Here is a 20,595-nt window from a genome sequence, read left to right on the forward strand (position 1 = left end):
GAGGTTTTCATGGAGATAATATGGGATGCTTTAATTCAGTCATCATCTTCTGATGAGGTTGTAGATTCCTAATTCTCTTTCTTCTACCCAAATGTCTCTGAATGCAGATCAGAACAGATATTTTGTTTTATGATCGTGGCTTTCATCAAGGTAACACACTAAATCCACTCTCTTGGAAAGGATGGTGCCTTTACTTCAGGCAACCAGTCAGACAAACCACTGGGGTACGAAACATAGGCATTAAAAGAAAACATGAATTTTGTCTGTCCTATGCCAAAAAACAAAGTAAGAAAAGGGAACAGGTCTACTGCAGATTGAAGGCATCAAAGCTAATCATTTAATTTCACTTTTTGTTTTAATTGCAGTGCACTCTGCCTTACCGTTTGCTGCAGGTCAGGTATGATAATTCGAATCACTAAAGTGTTGCTCTGACTGTCTTCCATTCTGCTGCTTGGCTTTTCTGCAGTTGCTCTAATTGTGTCATAAATAGTTTCTTCTTTGGAGCTATCTGACTCAGACTCAACAGAATAGTCAGAGAAGCTTTGTGCCATTTCATCTTCACTTGATGTTGGGCTACGAGGCATGTTCAAGTTTTTTATCCTGCCAATACAAAGGAGAAAAAGAAAAAAATAAGTTACAGTTCAAGTCTTCAAAATGAATCAGCTACAAGTTTTTCTTCTTCGAAATAACATGCACTTAACAAGGAAGTTTTATGGTTTCTCCTGCTTTTATTTCTTTCTGTCAATTATGTGAGTAGGCAGAACGTAAAAGAAAGATATCTGGCTACCAATTTACTACAGAAGAAGAAGGGCAGGAGAAGGAAGAAAAGAGTAATAAAAAAGAAGATGTCCTTTCTTCCCAGGCACACCCAACCTCCTAAAGGATCCAGAAAAAACAGCATAATTACCCAGTCCTGTGCTAACCAGCACCACTGCAAACTGTACTTAGAGCTAGGTCTGGCTTGGAAGCCTCCTCCTCCCAGTGAAAAGGTATTTCAGGCAATTAATAGGAGTGCTAAACGAACATCATCCTGTACATCAAGAAGCTGCACACGTGAGGCTTTAATAAAAGTCAGTATTCCCCAACAGTGGAACTAACCAAAAATTGAAATCCTACAGGGAGCCAGACAGACACAGATGCTGCTCTGTGGTTTGTGGCTCACATGACATCCTTTTGTATCAACACCACCCAAATCTGTCCATTATACACACTCAGAGTTTAGAAACAGCTTTAATCTGTGATATAGATTAGGCTAAAATCCAAGTCATGTTTATGCCAAACTAGACATTTGGAATCAGGGGTCTCACACTAAGAACAGCAAAACATTTTCCTTCTGGGTTTTTTCAGCTACAACAGCAAAAGTATGTTTCGTGTCCCATAAACTGAAAGTTGCTCCAGGATATGAAAATTACTATTCTGTGGATAAATGGAGAAAAAATTTACAGTGGAAAAAACTGAAAACACAGACATAAACATTGCAGTGTTTGGACATCATATAATTTTTCAGATTTAGGAGGCTAGAAAAACATATTATTATTTTTCTTTTTTGTCTGTGAGAAATCTTCTAAGACAACTCCTCTACTTTTTAATGAAAAATAAAAAGTTCAATTAAAAGAAAAATAAAATATATCTACAAATACATACATAAAAAAACCAAACAAGCAATTCTACTGTCAGCTCACATTTAAAAACAGACATTAAAGCAAAAGCAAAGCACAGAAGGGTGAAGTGACTTGACCAAGGTCACTCACAAACCAGGTGACTGCACTGAGATATCCAAATGTACATTTTCTATAATGGTCTCTCAGCCAGATCAGCCCAAAGTAAATAAAGTCAAACAACAGCAAGGAGTAAAAGAACATTTTTACCCCTGTGCCCAACAATTTAGTTTAAGCCCATTTAGTTTAAGTCATTCCCTCTTCCCTGCCTGGTCACTGTCCCAGCAGTGACTCCAGAGCAGGGACCAAAGGCTGCCACTGTCACTCCCCATTTCCAGGTGCCCATAAGTTGGCCTGGCAGTGGTGAGTCAGGCCTGAGGCTGGAGGTCAAGGACAAGCACTCCCAAGGCACAGCACATCCCCACATCATCAAGCCTTATTGTTGTTTCTGATGAAGGATAATTCCAGTGTTATTACCCTCAGCTATAATTACTAATGAAGACAAAACCAGTGCATTCAGAAATCTGAAAGCAAGCCAGCTCACAGCAGCTTAATGCAAGGCTCTATTTACAAAGGAAAACTCTGCAGGGAGTATTTCATTTTTTTGCTGCTTCACTGAACTGTAGATTAATGCTGCTCTGCAAAGCACCTTAAGTCAATAAAAAGCAGAAACATTTCTATGGGTTCTCTATTTATCTACCACTGCTAAAACACATGAACCCAGAAAACAGCAGGGCAAATACACAGGATCTAAGGGCATAAGAGGTAGAGGCCAGTGAGTGTGAGCAAAAAGACATAAATCCCATCACGTGGCTGCTCTGTCCCTAAAGCCATCTGAGAGTGCAACACATTCCAGGGCAATGGATTCCACAGAGAATCCACAGTGAACTGGAGTTATACAGCAGCCAAAGTAAGAGTTGAGTTGGGGGAAAAAACTTCACCAGGTTTTGGCTAGTGGATTTTCATGCAAAAACCACCCAGGAATATCTCATTCTAGAATAAGAAAAGGAAGTCTCTAGCTGAAGAACCAACTCCATGGAATCAAGACTTTAAGTTGAATAAATAGTGGGACAAAGAACTCCTTGGAGACTCGTTAACAAGGCACAAGGCACCTCATCTTCTGGAACACAAAATAAAATAATGCACAGGTAAGCATGGAAAGGATAATGAAAGTCTGTATCCACAGTGGCAAAAAGAACAGGATATGGGCCCCACCAGCACACTGGAGAAGCAGGTCATTTAAACACCATTTTTTAAACAAGGCTATTCCAATACTGGAGGAAACTCTCAATTTGTTTGGCTCAAATTGTGTGGAGATGGAAGATTCCACCATTTATTAACCAGAGATATTGGCTATAACACCTCCCACAGGGAAGGTGTTATCTTGTAGGAACTGTTTCACTTTTGTCCCAAGGAAACCTATTACACCAGGAAAACAAGGCAGGTAGGTTGCCTGGATTATTAATTAATACTTTGTGTAACCAATGAAAATGTTGCATGCGAGGTTCCTAATTCCTAGCTGGCAATTCATTGGTTCATTACAGATGAAAGATAGATTAGGTTTATCTGACATGATTGTCTCTGATGCCTTTTTTCCTTTTCTTAAAAAAAACCAAAAAACCAAACCAAAAGATCACAGGGTTCCTACAGTCAAACTGATTGTGTTTTGTTTGTGGCTGCTTCTGGTGTAGAGAACTGCTGAGTTATGACAAGCTTCTCTGTAAATGAATAAAAACAGATGTCAAATCATCTTGGGAATAAACACACAATTAAAAGTGTCACCCCAACAGGGTCTGTCCCACCTCATGTCCTCTGCCCACATTTCTCAACTCCTGGACACTCAGCATATCCCAGCTCCAGGCACTATGCCACCCTGCCCTCTGCACATCCCTGAATCAAATCAAGTTTGAGTTGCAGATGGTTAAAGACCCCATTTGACACAGGAATTCCCCCAAAAAAGGGGAAGATGAAAGCTGAAAGGATGGCAGTAGGCTCCCCTTACATTCCTGGGCTTTTCCCTCAGCACCTTGCCCTTTGGCTCGGCGGGAGCACCGCGATGTTTACCCAACTGCTGGGGCTATGGCCAGGTGATGCTCTCAGACCAACAGGCCACATGAAATAAGCTCAGCTCACACTGCTGCTTTCCTCTTACAGATGCTATTTTTAGATTTGTATTTTCCTCTGTCCAGCCTGCAGCTTTCACAAAATCTGCAGGAATTTCTTATTCTGCCATTTTCTGCCACCACACCATTAAGTAGAGTTTAAAACAGTCTAAACCATGACAATCAAGCTGCCTTTTTCTCTAAAAAATAATAAAAAGACCCCCTAAAATAGCATTATAAAAGGCTGGAATGAAACAATGCACAGGTTATCAAAAGGGAAAAAATTCAACTCCCAGAGCTCACTCTCTGGGTGAAAGGTGTGCTCCAGTGAGTGCAGACAGACACAGCAGGGGAAAAAAGCCCAGAGCAGGAACAGATTAATCCATGTTTTGGAGACTTAGGGTTGTTAAACATCATACAAAATGAATTTATTAGATATATATGTTTACATTTATTTGTAAGTGTCTTAAATATTATAAGCTTGAAATATTGATAGGGAGACACACTGGATGGGATCCTTGCAGAACATACACATAGTGTCAAACAAACCCACTATAAAAATCGTGTTTTAAAATCTGCAGCTTAATTATGGCTCTGTGTGATTTTTGTTGACCCTGCAAAGTACCAAACCCTCCTGGTCTTGTTTCTCCCTAAAACACAGCTGAGGCACAAGCACTGAGTACCTTGTCCAAGGCCACCAAGCCAGGCCTGAGCAAGGTTTCAAATTCAGGGGTCACTGGCTCCCTGGGAAGATAAGAACAATCTATTTTTATATAAACATTCATTTGCACAATAGCAGCCCTGTTGCCTGCAGGGAGAAGCCCTCCAGACTGCTGTTGTCAGGCCAGTTAAAAACCTACCTGTGGGAATATCTGGGATACAGAGTGGGCATTGTCACGGGCTGAGTGATGCCATGAGCCAGACTGTGAGAAAAGTTTGTTGGGAGAGGAACAGTCTAGGAAGAGGTATTTAATAATTAACTCTGAAGGAAAACTATTCAGGAAAGGGATTTCTGTGTAAAATCTGCCAGAGCTCCCAACACTTGGATTCTGTGGCTTTATTCAGGATTATACATATCAGCTCAAGAACCAGCTTGACGAGTTACTAAATTAAAATGCTGGAGAAGATCAAGCATTTTCTTTTCTAATTATACTAATATTAAAACAAAACTGCATTTCAGACGGAGCTGAAGGTGAGGGGTTCAGTCCCAGCACACCATGCATTTCACACCTCCCCATGGCTGGGCAGAAAAGGTCGTGCAGAGGAAAATTTGAATTGAAGACCAGCTCCAGAGGGCAATTTGCAATTTGACGGGTTGAATCTCCCTCTACACTCCAACTTTAAAGCTGGCAATAACCAGCACTGCCTCCCAAAAATAACCCCTCCCTCCCTCTCACCCCAGAGCATTCCACTCTTGCCCCTGGACTGCTTTAACACAAACAGTGAAGCAGAGCAAAGCACTGATCCAGGTCAAACTCCAGCCTGTTTTTTTTTTTTTTGTTTGGGAGGTTAGTTTCAACATCCATCACGTCTCTGAACTGGATCACTATGCAAATGTTTGCAGAAGCAGCAGGAGAAAGATGGCAGAGGGCCAGAAGTGAACTGCCAGGGCTTGAAAAGGGCAGAACCACTTCATCCAAAGGCAGCATTAATGTTTGCCAGCACGAACTGGATCTGAGACACCACTGAAAAGAAATCTCCATAAATTGGGCCATCTGATTAACCCTGACAGAAATGTTATCAGTACCCAAATTCCACAACTCCAACCAGGGCAGGGCTGAAACCCACGGACATAAAAGTCAGCCAAGCAAAGGCAAAACCTAAAAAAAAAAAATCTACAAGAAGAAAACCAGAGCATGCACTAGGAGTGCTAAGCAATCCTCAGCAAAACCTCAGGGGAGACAAGGCACTGTGCCAGACAGGGACAACAACCCCCCTGATTACACTTTTGTTCCCCATTCAGCAGTCCCTCACTTAAATTCACTTTGGTTACACTGTCTGGTAATGTATTTTTGATCATTCTGTTAAATAACTGAAACACCCAGATAAATATTTTAGAAGAGGAGTGCTGACACAAGTACTACAGTACCAGAGTGACAAGCAAAATTCCTCCTGTACTTTTCTCCGAAGCTGTTGTTTCTCAGTGTGGCATCTCGTGCTTCCAAGCTGAATTATTGATTGGAAATCAATATTCAAAGTCAATGGTTATATCAATTTGTCCTCACCAGGAGATTGCTTTTACTGCTGTTAAAGAGCACATTTATGCAGCCCTTGATTTCTTTGCTGGGTGATCTGCACAGGCACCAAACTGTTTTGCAAAAGGGCTCAAGAGTAAGACTTCCCCCTACCTTTTTTATTTTTTTAAAAAGAAGAAAATTGTGGGAAGAATTGTTGAACCTGCCTCTTATTTCTGAGTCCTCTTGTTCATGTATATTTGCACACACTTGCCAAGAAGAGGCTAAGCCCCATTAACTTTTGGTATTCAGTCTTGAATGCTGACATCATGTGATCAAAGTGGGTCTGTAGAAGGTAATTTCTTTTATTTTAGTATTTTCAAGCATAGGTACTTCACCATTATCACTGCTGCACACATACAAAATCAACCCAAGCAGCCTATTTCTGCAAATACAGGGTAGTTTTTTAAGTTTCTTTCGTTACCAAGCAGCTTTGGATGTTCAATTTTTCCTTTGTTCTCTGTCTCTTCTACTTAGCATTTATTTTCCTCGTAAACTATTCAGCTGGTCATGGCATCTCCATGGAAAGGCTGAAGTTCAGCCAGGCAGATGTAAAGAGACGTTTTGAGGAAGGATAGGTACAAAGAATGCAGGAGACAAGCAACTTATTGTACTGAATGAGGAAAGCTGCATGACAGGCAGAGAAGCAGATGTAGAAAAAGCTTTTGAAATGCCTGAAGTAGAATTCCAACGTGAAAAACATTTGTAGTAGGATTTCAACATGAAAAAACAGAACCTGCTGGCAGGAAGAAGATCCAGGTGTAAAGATTTAGCACAGGGTGGAGCAGTAAAATTGGTTAAAATGGTTACAAATATTTTTTTTAATGATTCAAACATATTAATAGGGGAAACATAGCAAGTATTTATAAATGTGAACCAGCACAGGGAAGTTTACAGCAAAGGCCAACTCCCAGTGGCAATATAAGTTCTTAAGTGGCTTCTTTTAAGCCCCTGCAAGATTTCCAGTGCAATTCTGGCTGACCTTTATCTAAAGGTCCTTCCTCCACACAAGAATTATGTCCAGCCCCGTGAGCCCCAAAGCAGGTACCTTCCAGGCTCTGTTCATTTCTAGAGCTGCTTTTAGCATGGCCTGTAGTTTTCACATTTATTAGAACTTCTGCTTTCCAACAGGTTTACAACAACACCCCTAAGTCATGATTTAAGTACTTCTTGCAATGGGAACTATAGTGTACTTATGGCCAAATAATAATCACTTTGAAGTAATAAATAAGAGATTGGATCCTTACAGGAATTGCATGCACTTAGTTGTAAAAGCAACATTCCACTTGAAAATTCATCTCTTTAGGATGCCTTGCTCCAGAATTCTAAACCTCTTTGAACAGATGACAAAACAAAACCAAAAAACAACCCCAAAAAAAAAACAAAGAGAAAAAAAACCCAAAAAACAAACAAACAAAAAAAACCCCAAACAAACAAAAAAGCTAAATAAGTAGCAGCTAAATAGCTAATTCAAGGGTGGAAAACAAGAAAACTTTTCAAGAAATGCATATTGCCCCAGATACCCAAGTTGACTTGCGCCCCAACTCTGAGATGTGTCTTCTTGGACTCAATATTGTATCCATGAACTAAGCAACAGCCAAGGTATGAAAAGCCAACATGAAACATTGAAAAGTTTATCCAGTTTAATCCAGCTCTGGATCCAGAAATTTCTTCATAACATGACAGCTTTTCTATTAAATATTATGAAGAAATTCTTTACTGTGAAGTTGGTGAGGCATTGGTTGCCCAGAGCAGCTGCGCATGACCCATCCCTGGGAGTTTTCTATGACAAAATATGCTGCAGATGCACTGACTGGAAGAAAAAATTCCCCTTAAGTTATCAAACCAAGAATGCTACAACAATGTGAGTACATGTGAGTACACATGACACATCCTTGAAGTAACACTGAAGTTTTGCACCACTTCAATTTTTAAAAGTCAATGTCTATTTATAAAAAGATGGATGAAATGGTCATTTTGGCATCCCCACCAAATTTCCTTACCAAACAGAAGCATGCAGGGCAAGCCATTTTATCTTCCAGCCTTTCTGCTTGCAGCCTCTGCTTGCACTTAGCTATGTAAATATCAAAAAGATTATGGTATGTTGGAAGGGAAAGGACATGAGAGAATTTTAAAAGATTTACAACAGCAGTCTGAAAAAAAATCAAAGCTTGTTGAACATATTTACCTCAGTTTCACGTCCCTGATGGACAAAGCAGCTTTGCTGCTCGTTAATTTGCATTTTATGCTTATCAACCTTTTTCCTCTTTACCCATGAAACTTTTTTTGCTGATAATTCAAATACAAACAGAATTAAATGTTAACAGAGAAGCACTGCCGGTGTCTTGTTATGCAGATTAGATCAAGCCCTGAGAGCAGATAAAGCAGATTCCCTCTCCTCCTTACACACAGGTTAGCATTTAGAGTTTGCTATGAAGTTTAACCTGAATTTTCTTCAGATTTGATCCTGGTGGGGGCTACTATCTCATTTGAACTGTTGTGTTGACAGAAATAGTCTCATTGTTTGCTTTAGTTTAATCACTGGAATAACATGCCAGTTAAAAAAGAAACAAAGCTTCAAATGGATGCTCTGTTTTTCTTATAAAAGGATGAGCTATCTTTGGTTGAGAGCAGGTAGAAAAAATAAAATCAATTACCCTTTCTCCCTGTATATGCTGGGGTTTTTTTTACTTCTTTAGTTTCAACTAGTCCATTTCTATTTCAGCCATGAGGTTTGCAGAGGACACTGAGTGTCTTCAGGTGGGATTTGGGGGCACAGAGCTCAGACTCTCCAGGTCTGCAATTCTGGGCAAGTCCCTGCCAAAGTGCCCCACAGCAGGAGGTTTTACCTGGCCTTCACACCAACTTCATTGCTTTCCTGAATCCAGGGGGAAGTAACAAACAAATGGTGACCCAGAAAGGCTGCAGGAGAAGCAGGGCAGGTGAGCAGCCCTTGGTTTAGCCAAAGTCCAGTGCAAACACAGCCACATGCCTTGTCCTCACTATCCCTCTGCCCATCTGTGTCTGTCTGCAGCAAATATTCCTGCTTCCCAGGGACAGATGGTCTCCAGGCTTCTCCTAATTGCAGAAAAGCCTCCCTGACTTCTTTCTTCTGAGGTAGTTTTGAAAAAGGAACTCTGCTGACCTTACCTGCATCTTCCCCAGCTTATTTCCAACCCGAAGTAAGCATATCTTGTGCTTTAATTTATACTCCAGCCTGTGCTCATGGCACAACCAAGGACATTCTTTAGGATTCTGTAGGTGAATGATGGTGACGACACTGGGGGAAGATATTTGAAAGCTTAGAAGGGTTAAGTGATCTGCCAAACTGACCCAGGCAGCACAGTGACTCTGCAGAATAACTGAAAAAGAAATTATTTGCTTGACCTTCGAGATTTTTGATTCAATTCCTTATGTAGATAAGAAACTCATTTTTACCAAATTATAGCTAGGCAAAATTTAGGCAATCAAGACAATAAAACTGAGCAAAAGAGCCAATTTCCTCAATGACTACCAAGGTTTAATTATTACCTTCAGTAAACAACTCAGGAAATAAAATATCACTTCTTAGGCAAGAAGAAAACAGAATGAGATTCGTATTTGTGACCATTAATCAGAAGAAGGGAGGCAAAAAATGGAGAGAATGTTATTGTGTGAAAATACAGATTCATAACTCCCCCAGCTTTTTCTGCTTAAATGCCAGGTGTGGTTTGGAATTTAATATTAAAAATAAATAGCATGCTAAATCACCCTGGGTAACTGCTCACAATACTTTCAATTTAGAGCCAGTTTAGAATAGAACAAGGCTGTTTTTCTGAAGAATCCCTTTCTCAATGCAGAATCAAGATAAAATGGGTTTCCATGAACACAACGACCTGGATTCTTTGCTGTGCCTTGAATTCAGAGAACCATCAAGTCATTTGGGTCACAGGGGTCTCTGGAGGTCTTTATTGCAGCCTCCTGCTCAGAGCAGGTCCAGCAATGAGATCTGCTTGGGCTGCTCATGCTTTTATCCAGGTCTGCCTTGAAAATCTCCCTGGAGCCAGCTCTTTTCCAGGCTTACCTCACCCTCTCCTTCCTTGACAAGTCCTCTAGTCCCCTTTTTCTTGGTGGCCTTCCACAGACACTGCTCCAGTTTGTCCATATCTTTCCTGTACTGTGGTCAGTCCAAAACTGGGCACAATGTGCAAGATGTGGTCTGCAGAGTGCCAAGTCACCACTGGTATCATAACTTTTCTCCATCTGCTGGCTGTGCAACTTAGTTTATAATGGAGATTCAGGCAAATTTCAGCATCACCAAAATTCTGAGTTTATTTGTAACCCTTGCAGGGATTTCTTTACCAAGTGTATTTTCCACCTGTCTGTGTAGGTCTCTAATTCAGTCACAGGTAACATAAGTCCTCAAATGAGGCTGTTGGAGAACCAGAAATACTTTAAACAGATTTATTTCTAATTAACTAGATTTCATGTTGATTGTACTCCTGGAAGTCCTGATTAAGTGAATTCATTACCATTTATAATTTCTTGACAGCACACTTTGGAGATTCCAGCCATGGAACTTATCACAGTCTAATCAAGATATGCAAACTGAATAAAAAAGCACTTTAAAAAATTGATTGAATCAGGATAGAAAATAATCCTAAGAAGAAAACCAGTATCACTTGCACTCCAGGCATACTACTATCAGTTTCTGCCACAGAGAAAATATTTGGTAAAAGATCTTATTAAATGTTCCAAAGGAGCAGCTGATGACACAGCATTTGACAGAAACCTTTGAGAAGCACAGCCACATGTGACCATGATTTCCTAGGAATGAAAAGCAGTGCCCAGGAACACCATGCTTGGAAGGACTCCTGGTTTTCTATAAAAAAGGGGGCTGGGGTGACCCTGTGAGAGGCACCCCTTGCTTTGCTGCTCCAGGTGCATTGCTGATGTGAACAATTGTGATGCAAAGCTCATTCCCTGACACTGCTGCTGATGCTGCCAGAGCTACCTGTGCCTGCACCTCATCAGAGGGGAGGAACAGCATCCAGGCAGCTCTGCTTTCCCTGCAACACAGCAGAGCAGGGAAGGCAATAATTAAGCCCATCATGTGAACCAAATCCTTCAGGACATACCCATTAATGACATCTAAAAAACTCTCTCTCTGCTTTGCTTTTTGCAGGAATGAAGGAGGCAGAGCCGGCACGAGAAAAACTCTTTTCAACATTAACATAAAATTAGAATTTTTTTCACACTTTTAAAGAAAAGAAGCATTACAAAGAGATTTGCTGTTAGGTTTTATGTCTGCTTAATGTTCTCCCACAGCTTTTACTTAGTCTCCCTCACAGCTGGTTTTGGATTTTTTTTTCACACTTGCCATCACTAGCTGCCTCACCTCAAAAGTTTTCCGCCGTTCTTAATAAATCCAAACTTCTCCACTTGGTTTTTCAGTCACAAATGGAGAATGACCATTCTGGCATATCAGTTGAATTTTCATACATGCTTCTCAAGGGGAGCTTATATAAAAGAAGTAGAGTGACTTTTTCCACAGGCAGATAGTGACAGGAAAAGTGGGAATGGTTTTAAACTGAAAGAGGAGAGACTTAGATTAGGAAGAAAATATTTGCTCAGGGAGTAGTGAGGCCCTGGCACAGGGTGCCCAGAGAAGCTGTGGCTGCTCCATGCCTGGAAGTGTCCAAGGTCAGGTTGGACAGGACTTGGAGTATCCTGAAATATTGTAAAGTGTCCCTGCAAACTTAAACATTTCAGCCAATAAAACATAGTTTTTCCCATCAACTCAACACACTGTGAAATACAATATTTAAAATCCAAATTTGCACACCTGTTTCTTCACCTTTCTGTTTTGCTTAGTGTATTTATCTTTGACAGTGGCCCTACCACAGAAGCAAACAGTCAATTATTACATGCCCTGATAAGCTAGAAACTTGTTGGACTGAGCTTTGAGGCACACACATTTTTTAAATCTTTTTCTCCTTTTTCCATTTTTTACAGGCTACTGCTCCAAATTATGCTGCTTCATGTCCCCACACACCTCACAGCAATCCATCTTACACATTTTACATAATTTTTGAATTTTCACTCTCCCTCCAGTGTTCATCCAAAGGCACTGTTAGGACTCACTATCTAATCTTTGATCTGTGTTCCTAAATGCACAGTGACACAGACACCTGCAGAAACAAGTGCAAGAAAAGGCACCTTCAGTTCCTCTTATCACAGAGAAAATGAGTTTTTAGTTTTCACATCATACAGAAGCATCAAGCCTTACCAAAGGAAACCTAATTTTCAATCAGTGTCATTTTTGTTCTAGTTTTCTGAGTTTAATGATTGAATGCAATGATTGAACTGGAAGATAAGAAAATAATTTTACTTTAAGATATTGTTTTATACAAAAAGTTCTAAGTTGTCTCCAGAGTACTGCCAAAATATTTTGAACTGTGTTTAAAAAGTATCAGAGAAAAGCAGAGATAAAGACATTTATCATAAATGTAGAGACTAGAAGGCTTTATTAATAGGAAGCACTGAAAATGCAGTATTTGGATAAGGTAAAAGAGATAAAAGAAACATGACTGTGCAGTATCACAACAGCCTCAAGTCTATCAGGTCTCACCTAACTGTTTGACAGTACAAAACCCAAAAAATTCTTCATCCTGTTCTAACATCAGCTGCAAAGCTGCAGGAAACTCATTAATAAATGGCTCCTAGATAAAAACAGGGGGGTTGTCATGGCTAATACAAGAAGTATGATAACCTGCTAGTTCATATTTCAAGTACTTTGGGGAGGAGGAGGATAAAAGTCAACAGGATCTCCTAGCCACCTTCACTCCAGACTACAGTTAAGCTGCAAATTCCTCTGCTCTGAGATCATTTTTGTGACCCACCCAACACCACAAAGCAAAAGGAGGAACATTTTCCTTTCTGGAGATCAAGCAGGTTTTTGAAGTTTTTTTGACCACCTGTTTGTTGAAAAATTCACTTTTGCAGAATCCAGCACAACCCAGGGTTGAGGTCCTGGGCTGCTACTGTAGGTTTGCCCACCTGACACAAAGAAGTTGAACATTTTCTCTCCAAAACCAGCTTGGCACACTTACCTGCCAACACAGGTGACAGCAACAGCATCAGATGATCATCAGAATCTAGTTCTCTTTCATCTCAGATTCCTGAAAAAAACACAGAAAGATGTAAAGATTTGTACATGAAGAATGAAATTTAGTGACCTAATGGCCCTACTTAAAATCTATGAAGCAGAAACGCTCAGGGAGATTTTTTTTTCCACAAAGGAGGTTTTGACAGGAGAAAGTTTACTACGTTGCAGATTTCCAACATATTCCCCATGCTGTAACACAAATATTATGCATAGCTTTGCAAGTACAGAGCCTGCCATGGCTTCACTCACTCCAGAGTGCTTCTGGCAGCATGAAGTCAGTACTGAGACAAAAATAGGCTCTTCTGGTTATCAAGAAAGACATAATTTCAGGCCAGATCTGACAGAAGGTGAAAGGTGCTGCTCTGCTGTTTCCCACAAACATCTTCCTTGATTTAAGTCTTGCCAAAGCTCTGAGCATCCCAGGAATGTGCATCTGCTGAACAGCCCAAATATGAGCAGTAAGGTGCTTGAGTTTTCCCCCTCTAGTCCAGATGAGATCCTGAACTTAGGGTCTGCTGTCTCCAGGCCTCCAAAGAGATTCCCCAAATCAGCAAACATGTGCTGAGAATCCCAGTCCACCAGCTCTGGGCACAGCAGGGACAGCCTATATCCAGCTGTTCTCCCAAGTGTGTGTGACTGGATTCAAATTTCATTGCATTCACTGATGGCTAGAAGATCATGCTGAAAAAAGTTTCTTCCTCTTACATGTTTACCTCTTTTTATAGATATAAATGGAAGGGAAAATCCAGGTATTTCCATTGCAAAAGCAATTTTGACAAACTCTACTTTTTGTTGTACTCTGGTGCTTGGTTCTCCATCAGAATATACTGCTAGGTTGTTATACTTCCAGTGAATTTAAGCTCCTTCTTTATTTTAAAGATAGACTTCGACATCACTAAAAAACATTCCTTATCCAAAATGTTCTGAGTAGGAAGAAAATACTTGCAAATCTGTCTCCAGCACCTGTGTGATTCTGCACAACTCTCTTACAGCAGTGACAAAAGGAACTACTGAAGGACACTTCCTACACTGAACTGCTGTATTTTTTACCAGTGTCAGTTGCATTTGAGATTAAACCTGGAAAGTTTTGCACTTTTAGGGTGGGAGATAAAAATGTGATCTCCATGACCACTGGGGCTCCAGGAAAAGTAGCTGAAAAATTCAGCAGCCATTTCTCACAAGACAAAAGCCAGAATCTATGCAAGGAAAGAAGCCAGCAGATTGAAAGTAAGGCAAAATAAACTGACCTAACAGGTTTCTTAATCTCTGAGATGGGATAAACTGCTTCTACTTTTGAACTCTCTCCTTTACACACACCAGCTTTCAGTTTCTAAATGGATCCAGAGAGAGGAAGAATATAGAATATTGAATATAGAATATAGGTGTATCAGAGATAAAACTTCCCAAAACTGCTCTCAAATGCTGACACATCAGCTCAACATATTCCGAGACCAGGCTTTGTTGGCTTTAGAAAAGATTTACAACTTGGTCTGTTTGGGACAGATACTGGTAAGACTGACTAAAGATAAGACCTCAGCAACAGCTTGCACCTTAGGCAAGTGTTTTTTTACTTTGTTGGTAAACAACAGAGTCACAAAAGCAACATGTATGTTAAGCATTCAGCTACTAAATACCCTACACAAATAAACTCATTGCAGGGCATCTTTGCACTTGATTGTGGAAGAGAGGGAAATGCCAGCAGTTTGTGTGGAGGCCAAATTCTTCTATTTACAAAAATTACCCAGCAGCATGATTCCACTTTGCATTTTGGATGGTTACTTATTTTTCACTGTGCTCTCCAGAGCTATCCTAAGGATAAGCAAATCAGCTTGTAAACCCAAGGCTTGCCAAAAGCTGGGAAAAGCTCTTTAAATGAGAGTATTTATAAACTGTAAATTCATAGAAAAAAAAACAAATGCTGCCAATCCTGGCTTCTTAATGAGGCTGAATGTGTTACACAGTGGAGAAAGGCACTCTCACTGGAAGAGTGAGCAACTGTCCTCTCTCCTGTTCCTGCAAAAGGATTCTCTTAACATCCACTGGCAGACAAAAACTGAGTCCCCTCCCAGATCCTGCTTTTCCCTCTCCTCAAGCACAGGATCAGTCGAGCAGAAGCTCCTCTTTCTCTCAGAGCCTCCAATGCATCCCTAAATAAATCTCTGTGCTGTGAAATCCCCACTTACTGCACAACCCCAGCACTTCCTACTGCAAGAGGTTTCCCTTCCAGCCATCGCTTCCATGTGGGGCTGGGCAAGAGAGCAGGGCCAGGCACAGGCTCATTCCTCAGGAAAAAACCAACCACGACAGAAAACATGCTTTTTCCCTCTGTGGGAGCTCCAGTGTGGTTTCTCCTACACCTAATCACCCATTTCTAACATGCTTGTAGGAACATAACAGCTTCAGGGATCTCTGATCCTTTAAAACTTTGGCTGAAGTTGAGCAGTAAATTCCAGAGCCATTGGGAAGTGGCAGGAGATGGATAAGGAGGGGAGGAAAGGCTAACAGTCACACAAGCCATTTTTCCTGATCAAATCCATCTACAAAACGCCAGGCTAACTCCAAGCCAAGCCAAACAAACAGTGTAGTTGGTGATTTCCACACGATTCAGTGCTGAGCAGTGAAGAGATGTGACATTTTTGCAGAGTGCACTGTAGCAGTGGTAACTTGGTTCAGGGAGCAGCAGAGCTGCAGCCATGAAGTATTTATAGAGCTCTCTCCTCAGCTCCCCATCCCTGCTCTTTTCCCCCTGGCAAATCAGCCAGGATGCTTCCTTCCAAGCCCAGCTGCTGCCACTGCTGGAGGAAAGCCCTTGCTGTACCACTGTGCTGCGCAGGGAACATTCCCAAAAGATCTGACACAGGGCAAGCCTTCCCCCAGATCTGGCAAAACAAGAAAACATTCCAATAATTGTGTGACTTTCAGTTAAGCGGAATGAAAACGTCATGATTTTCCCTCTCCTTCTTCCACAGTTTAAGGAATTTTCCACGCAGGAAGGTAACCTTGTTTGTGGGTGTTTCCAGGTGTGCACCCAGGAAAGTAAAAGTTGCTAACTAAAAAGGGCAAAGCTCAAGTAAATTCAGCCACAAGCATGCATTTATTCTGACTCATACAAACAAGTCAAGAAAAATCATACAACCCTGTCAGCAACCTCAAGTGAATATTTCTGCCTAACTTCTTCATTCTCTTCCAAAGCCAGAGAATTCCCAGTTTCTGTTCCTGAGCTGGCTCCCAGCTGACCAGCCAGCTTATCTGCACAGATGCCTGCACAGCCACCGAGAAACATCCATCTCTGTTAATTTATGAGGATGGCACAGAAAAGGGATACACTGAAGCACTCAAATATGAAGCACTTTGGGAGCATTCAGTGACAGGATGAGCATGCCTAAATTAATACAACTTCAAATGACACATTTCATTCATTTAACCCTAACATTTCCAAGCACAAACACTATCAGAGTATCCTGTTTTTTCTCTTATCAGGTAGATAAAAATGTCATCCACCTTGAGGACCCTCTCAGTAGCACTTAGGCTCACGTTTTTCCTAGCAGCCTCTGAAATCAAAGGTAATTTATACCTGATGTCTACAGAACATGAAAACCAGCAGAGTTCATTTGACTACAGAACCCTTAACACGACCCATATTAATTTACAACCTGCTAAAGCAGGCCAGTCATGCTGCATGGAAGTCCTGACTGCTGCTTTATCAGAAAAATCATGTAATTTATAGGGAGCTGAAGGCACTGTGCACTGTCAGGCTGCAGGCAGTCCATTAGTTTAGCAATTCTCAGAGACTCCCAGATGTCTTTAACACTAATAGAGCCCAAACACACCCACACACTGAATTCTGCACTTTCCCCAAGTTAAATTGAGAGCTCAAATACTGAGGGAAGCACCTAGACCAAGGCTTGTGTCTTCAGCCCATGATGGATTCAAATCCTGCCCAGGACAGATGTAATGACCAAACCTGATTCGATTTCAGCTCAGCAAAGAACAAAGCAATGAGCTGAAAAATGAGTGTAGCAAGGGAAGAGCTACCTGAGAATTTGGGAGACCACAACCAGCTAATCTTGCCATTATGTAAAGCCAGAGCAAACAAAGGCTGGTCACAAGGTGGAAATGCAAACAGAATCAGGAAAACTGTTCAAGGAAGTGGAAAAATAGTTATTTTATTCATCAGGAGACACCATATTTGGGCACATATTTAAAATTCTGAATAGAATTCCACATGGAGCTTTTCAGAACTAAATATGAAGTCTACAGCTGCTCAAACACTTGCTGGAATGAACTCACATATTTGTATCTCTCTTGGTGCTTTTGCTATGCTCCACTACTCTAATCTTTTTTTCCTCAGCATCCTAAACATAATGGCCTCAATGCTTGTACATTGTGTGGTAGCAAAGAATGATCTTCAGAAACACCAGATGCTTTGTGGCTTCAGATTATTCACTGCTTATGGCAGCAAGTTCATGCTAGCAGCAAAAAAATAAATCCCAAAATTAAATTCCTGTCCAAATCTCAACAACATAAATATGCACTGCTAATTTCATATACATTAAAGACAGAGAACTTCCACAGTCCTACACATTGCCTCTTTGAAGGCACTTTAAGCCACAACATATAAAGAATAATGTAATTCCAGATAGGTCTAGCATTAGATACTGATTTTGGTTGCCTGATCATAGTAGGTTAAAAAAAAAAGTTCAGATATGGAAAGAAAAATCTCTCCTTCCTCTGCGTACCTAAACATAAAATGGCAATATATTTAAAGTAGTAAGGACTACTGCAAATTATCAGCAGTGATGAAAGACAAATGTGTCCCCAGTTCATGGTTCATAATTATTTCATTTCCCAAATACTGCAAAAATCCCTGATAACTACTAAATAATAAATGCTCTCCTAAGAGCCAGAAGGTGCTCACCTTGGATGTAATTTTTCATGTAACTCCCTAGCTCTGTCCAGCTCAATGAATTCAATCCTAAATTTTGCACTGAAAGGTTTCAGGTCTTTTGTTCTATGCAAAGGTGGAGAACTTTGAAACACAGATTCACAGGCAATCTTGTACCCATTTCCTACCTATCCTGAAACTGGATTTTTTTTAGCTCAAAGGAAAACCTGTTGATTTTAAGTAGCAAAAAAAGGCAGGCTGGTGGTGTTATATTTTAGACCTCAGCACTCACAAAGGGTTGCAAATGTTAACAGCTGCTGACCAAAAAGAAAGAAGTATTTCCAAGAAGTGAATGAAATCCACAGATTCTGATTACCTAAAAGGGAGAGACAGCCTGAATGCACTCCCAGTAGCAGAATCCTGTGTTTGCTGTGTTTTTAGCAGTCCAGATGGCTCTGTTTTCTTTACATGTCCCATCTAAACAATCACTGCTGCGTTGTGGCAACGCTTGTCACTGTTGTGACAACAGGAGGGAGATCACTCCCCTCAGTTATAAATCACAAATCACTGAGGGCAGCTGCAGCCTCTGCTTCTTCATCATCCCCTTCAAGACAGGAGTTTTAGTGAAAGATGGGAATCTATTAACTCTGCTGGCTGAGCTATGCTAAGTGGAGAGAGATGAAAGATGGAGTAATGAAAGGGAGAGAACCCAGCGTCGTGACTGACATGTGCAAGGACAGCCTCGGTGACCTGCTCACAAATGAATTATTCAGCTGCCAGGTCTTGCCTGCAACTCCACTGGAGTGAACACACAGGTCAGGCCAGCCCCATCCTGTTCAGTTTCTTGGCAACACACTCAGGTTGGTGTAAGTGGACAGGATTGTTAGTATTTGGGGGTATTGGGTTAAAAAACAGTTTATATTGCTCTAGCAGTATTCAAGTGAATGAGAAATGCAAGAGAAAGTGCAATGTATTGCACGTTAAAGGGCAATATTTCAAATAATTTTCAAATTAGTGTATCAATCTCTCCTGGAAGATTAAACTGTTCTTACTAAAAACACTGTGACAGTTACCTCAGTAATAAAGAAAACACCTGTGCTAATCTAAAATGTGGTGAAGGTCTAGCAAGGAAATCACCATGCACATAACAAGCCACAAAGGTTAACAGCTGCAGCCGTGTGATCTCAAGAAATTCATCAGGCCTAATTAAGCTGATGGCACACAGGCTCTCCATGGAGAAAATTACAAGCAAAACAAGCAACAAAAATTAAAAACCACACACAATTTAAAAACTATGGATGTTGCTTGTTAAAATACAAGTTGTTCAGCTCCTCCCAGCTCAACAGGATCTCGGACATGGGTTCCTAATTCTATCCTAGTTGAGATAGAATCCGCTTCTTTCCCTCAGAGCACAGATAGCAACAACCAAGGTTTAAGGAAACTGGAAGCACAACAAATGGAAGAATACAGAGGCTTTCATAACTTACAAGTTCCTAACCATATGTACATTTTGGACAGCCACATGCAAGCAATGCATTAAGATCACAATCTTGGGTCAAAACAACCAGGTATAAATTTTGACTCTCCTTAACAACTCACCATCCCCAGGGAAGCCACTGCTCCCAGGCAAGCACATTCCTGAAACAGGGATGAGAGAAATGAGAATAAAACTGACAGATGTACCCAAATCTCAATGGAGAGCCTGAGTTAGACCAATAAAACCCACGCCAATCAAGCAAATTATGCAACGCTTATTTACCTTTGCTGAAAACACACAGAAATGTTCATTACAGGAGAATTACAGCAGGAAAAGAAACCCCTGAGAAGGCAGCTCCTGACATTTCATGTGAAGGACACTTGACTCCAGCTGTCTCCAGTGAAGCATCCATGAGACACTGCTGTGTCACCCTGACTGCCCCTCACTGAGCACATCATCTCCCTGAGAGTGTCACCTGTGCTGGAGTGACATCCCCAGTGCCAGGAGATGAGCTTGGGGCTGGTGTGTCAGCCCTGCATTGGCTTCATTCCACACTGAGGCTGTTTGTTGTCCTGGCTCTGGGTGCTGAATCAAAGTGCTGAATTGAAGGTCTGCTGCCTTGGGGTCTGGGGAGAAATGAAAAACACTGACCCTTCTTGAATCATCACAGAGTGAAATCTCATTTACTAATATCAACAAAGCAGCTGAGCCACAGATATATTAATTCCTTGCTCACATAACATACTGCAGCAGAGTTACACCAGGCATAAATTTATTTGTTTGGATTTTCCAGTAGGGATCTACTGCACAGAGCATGACCTATTCTTTCCACAGGGGATTTATTTAGCACTGTATCCCTTCTCATTTTATCAATGTAATTCAAGGTATTCCATTTTTACAAACTTGGCACTGCCTGGAGTACACAAAGTGTAAATACAATTAAAGAAAAGCACATAAATTCTTCTCACACTTTCAAATATGGGTCACTCTGTCTTTTGTCATGTGTTTCTTCCATTCAAACTTTGTTCCCTTCCCTGGTACAGGTCAGTCAGTCCTGCCCATGTGACTTAGTTTTGTTACCCACAAATTTGT

General features: G+C 40.9%; 1 protein-coding gene across 2 annotated transcripts in view; it reads right to left on the reverse strand.

The window, feature by feature from the left end:
- SHANK2 (SH3 and multiple ankyrin repeat domains 2) overlaps positions 1-20,595 on the reverse strand; it is a 278,447-nt gene that overhangs the window by 247,432 nt on the left and 10,420 nt on the right. For both annotated transcript variants that reach the window (XM_085063353.1, XM_085063352.1), the window contains exons 3-4: positions 13,086-13,154; positions 381-600 (exon numbers count right to left, since the gene is read on the reverse strand). In XM_085063353.1, coding sequence (XP_084919479.1) covers positions 381-584 — 204 coding nt within the window. In that variant the 5' untranslated portion in view covers positions 585-600; positions 13,086-13,154. The remainder of the gene's footprint in view (positions 1-380; positions 601-13,085; positions 13,155-20,595) is intronic.

Source organism: Lichenostomus cassidix, chromosome 5, assembly GCF_008360975.1.
Source record: "Lichenostomus cassidix isolate B80296 chromosome 5, HeHo_3.0, whole genome shotgun sequence".
NCBI lineage: Eukaryota > Metazoa > Chordata > Aves > Passeriformes > Meliphagidae > Lichenostomus > Lichenostomus cassidix.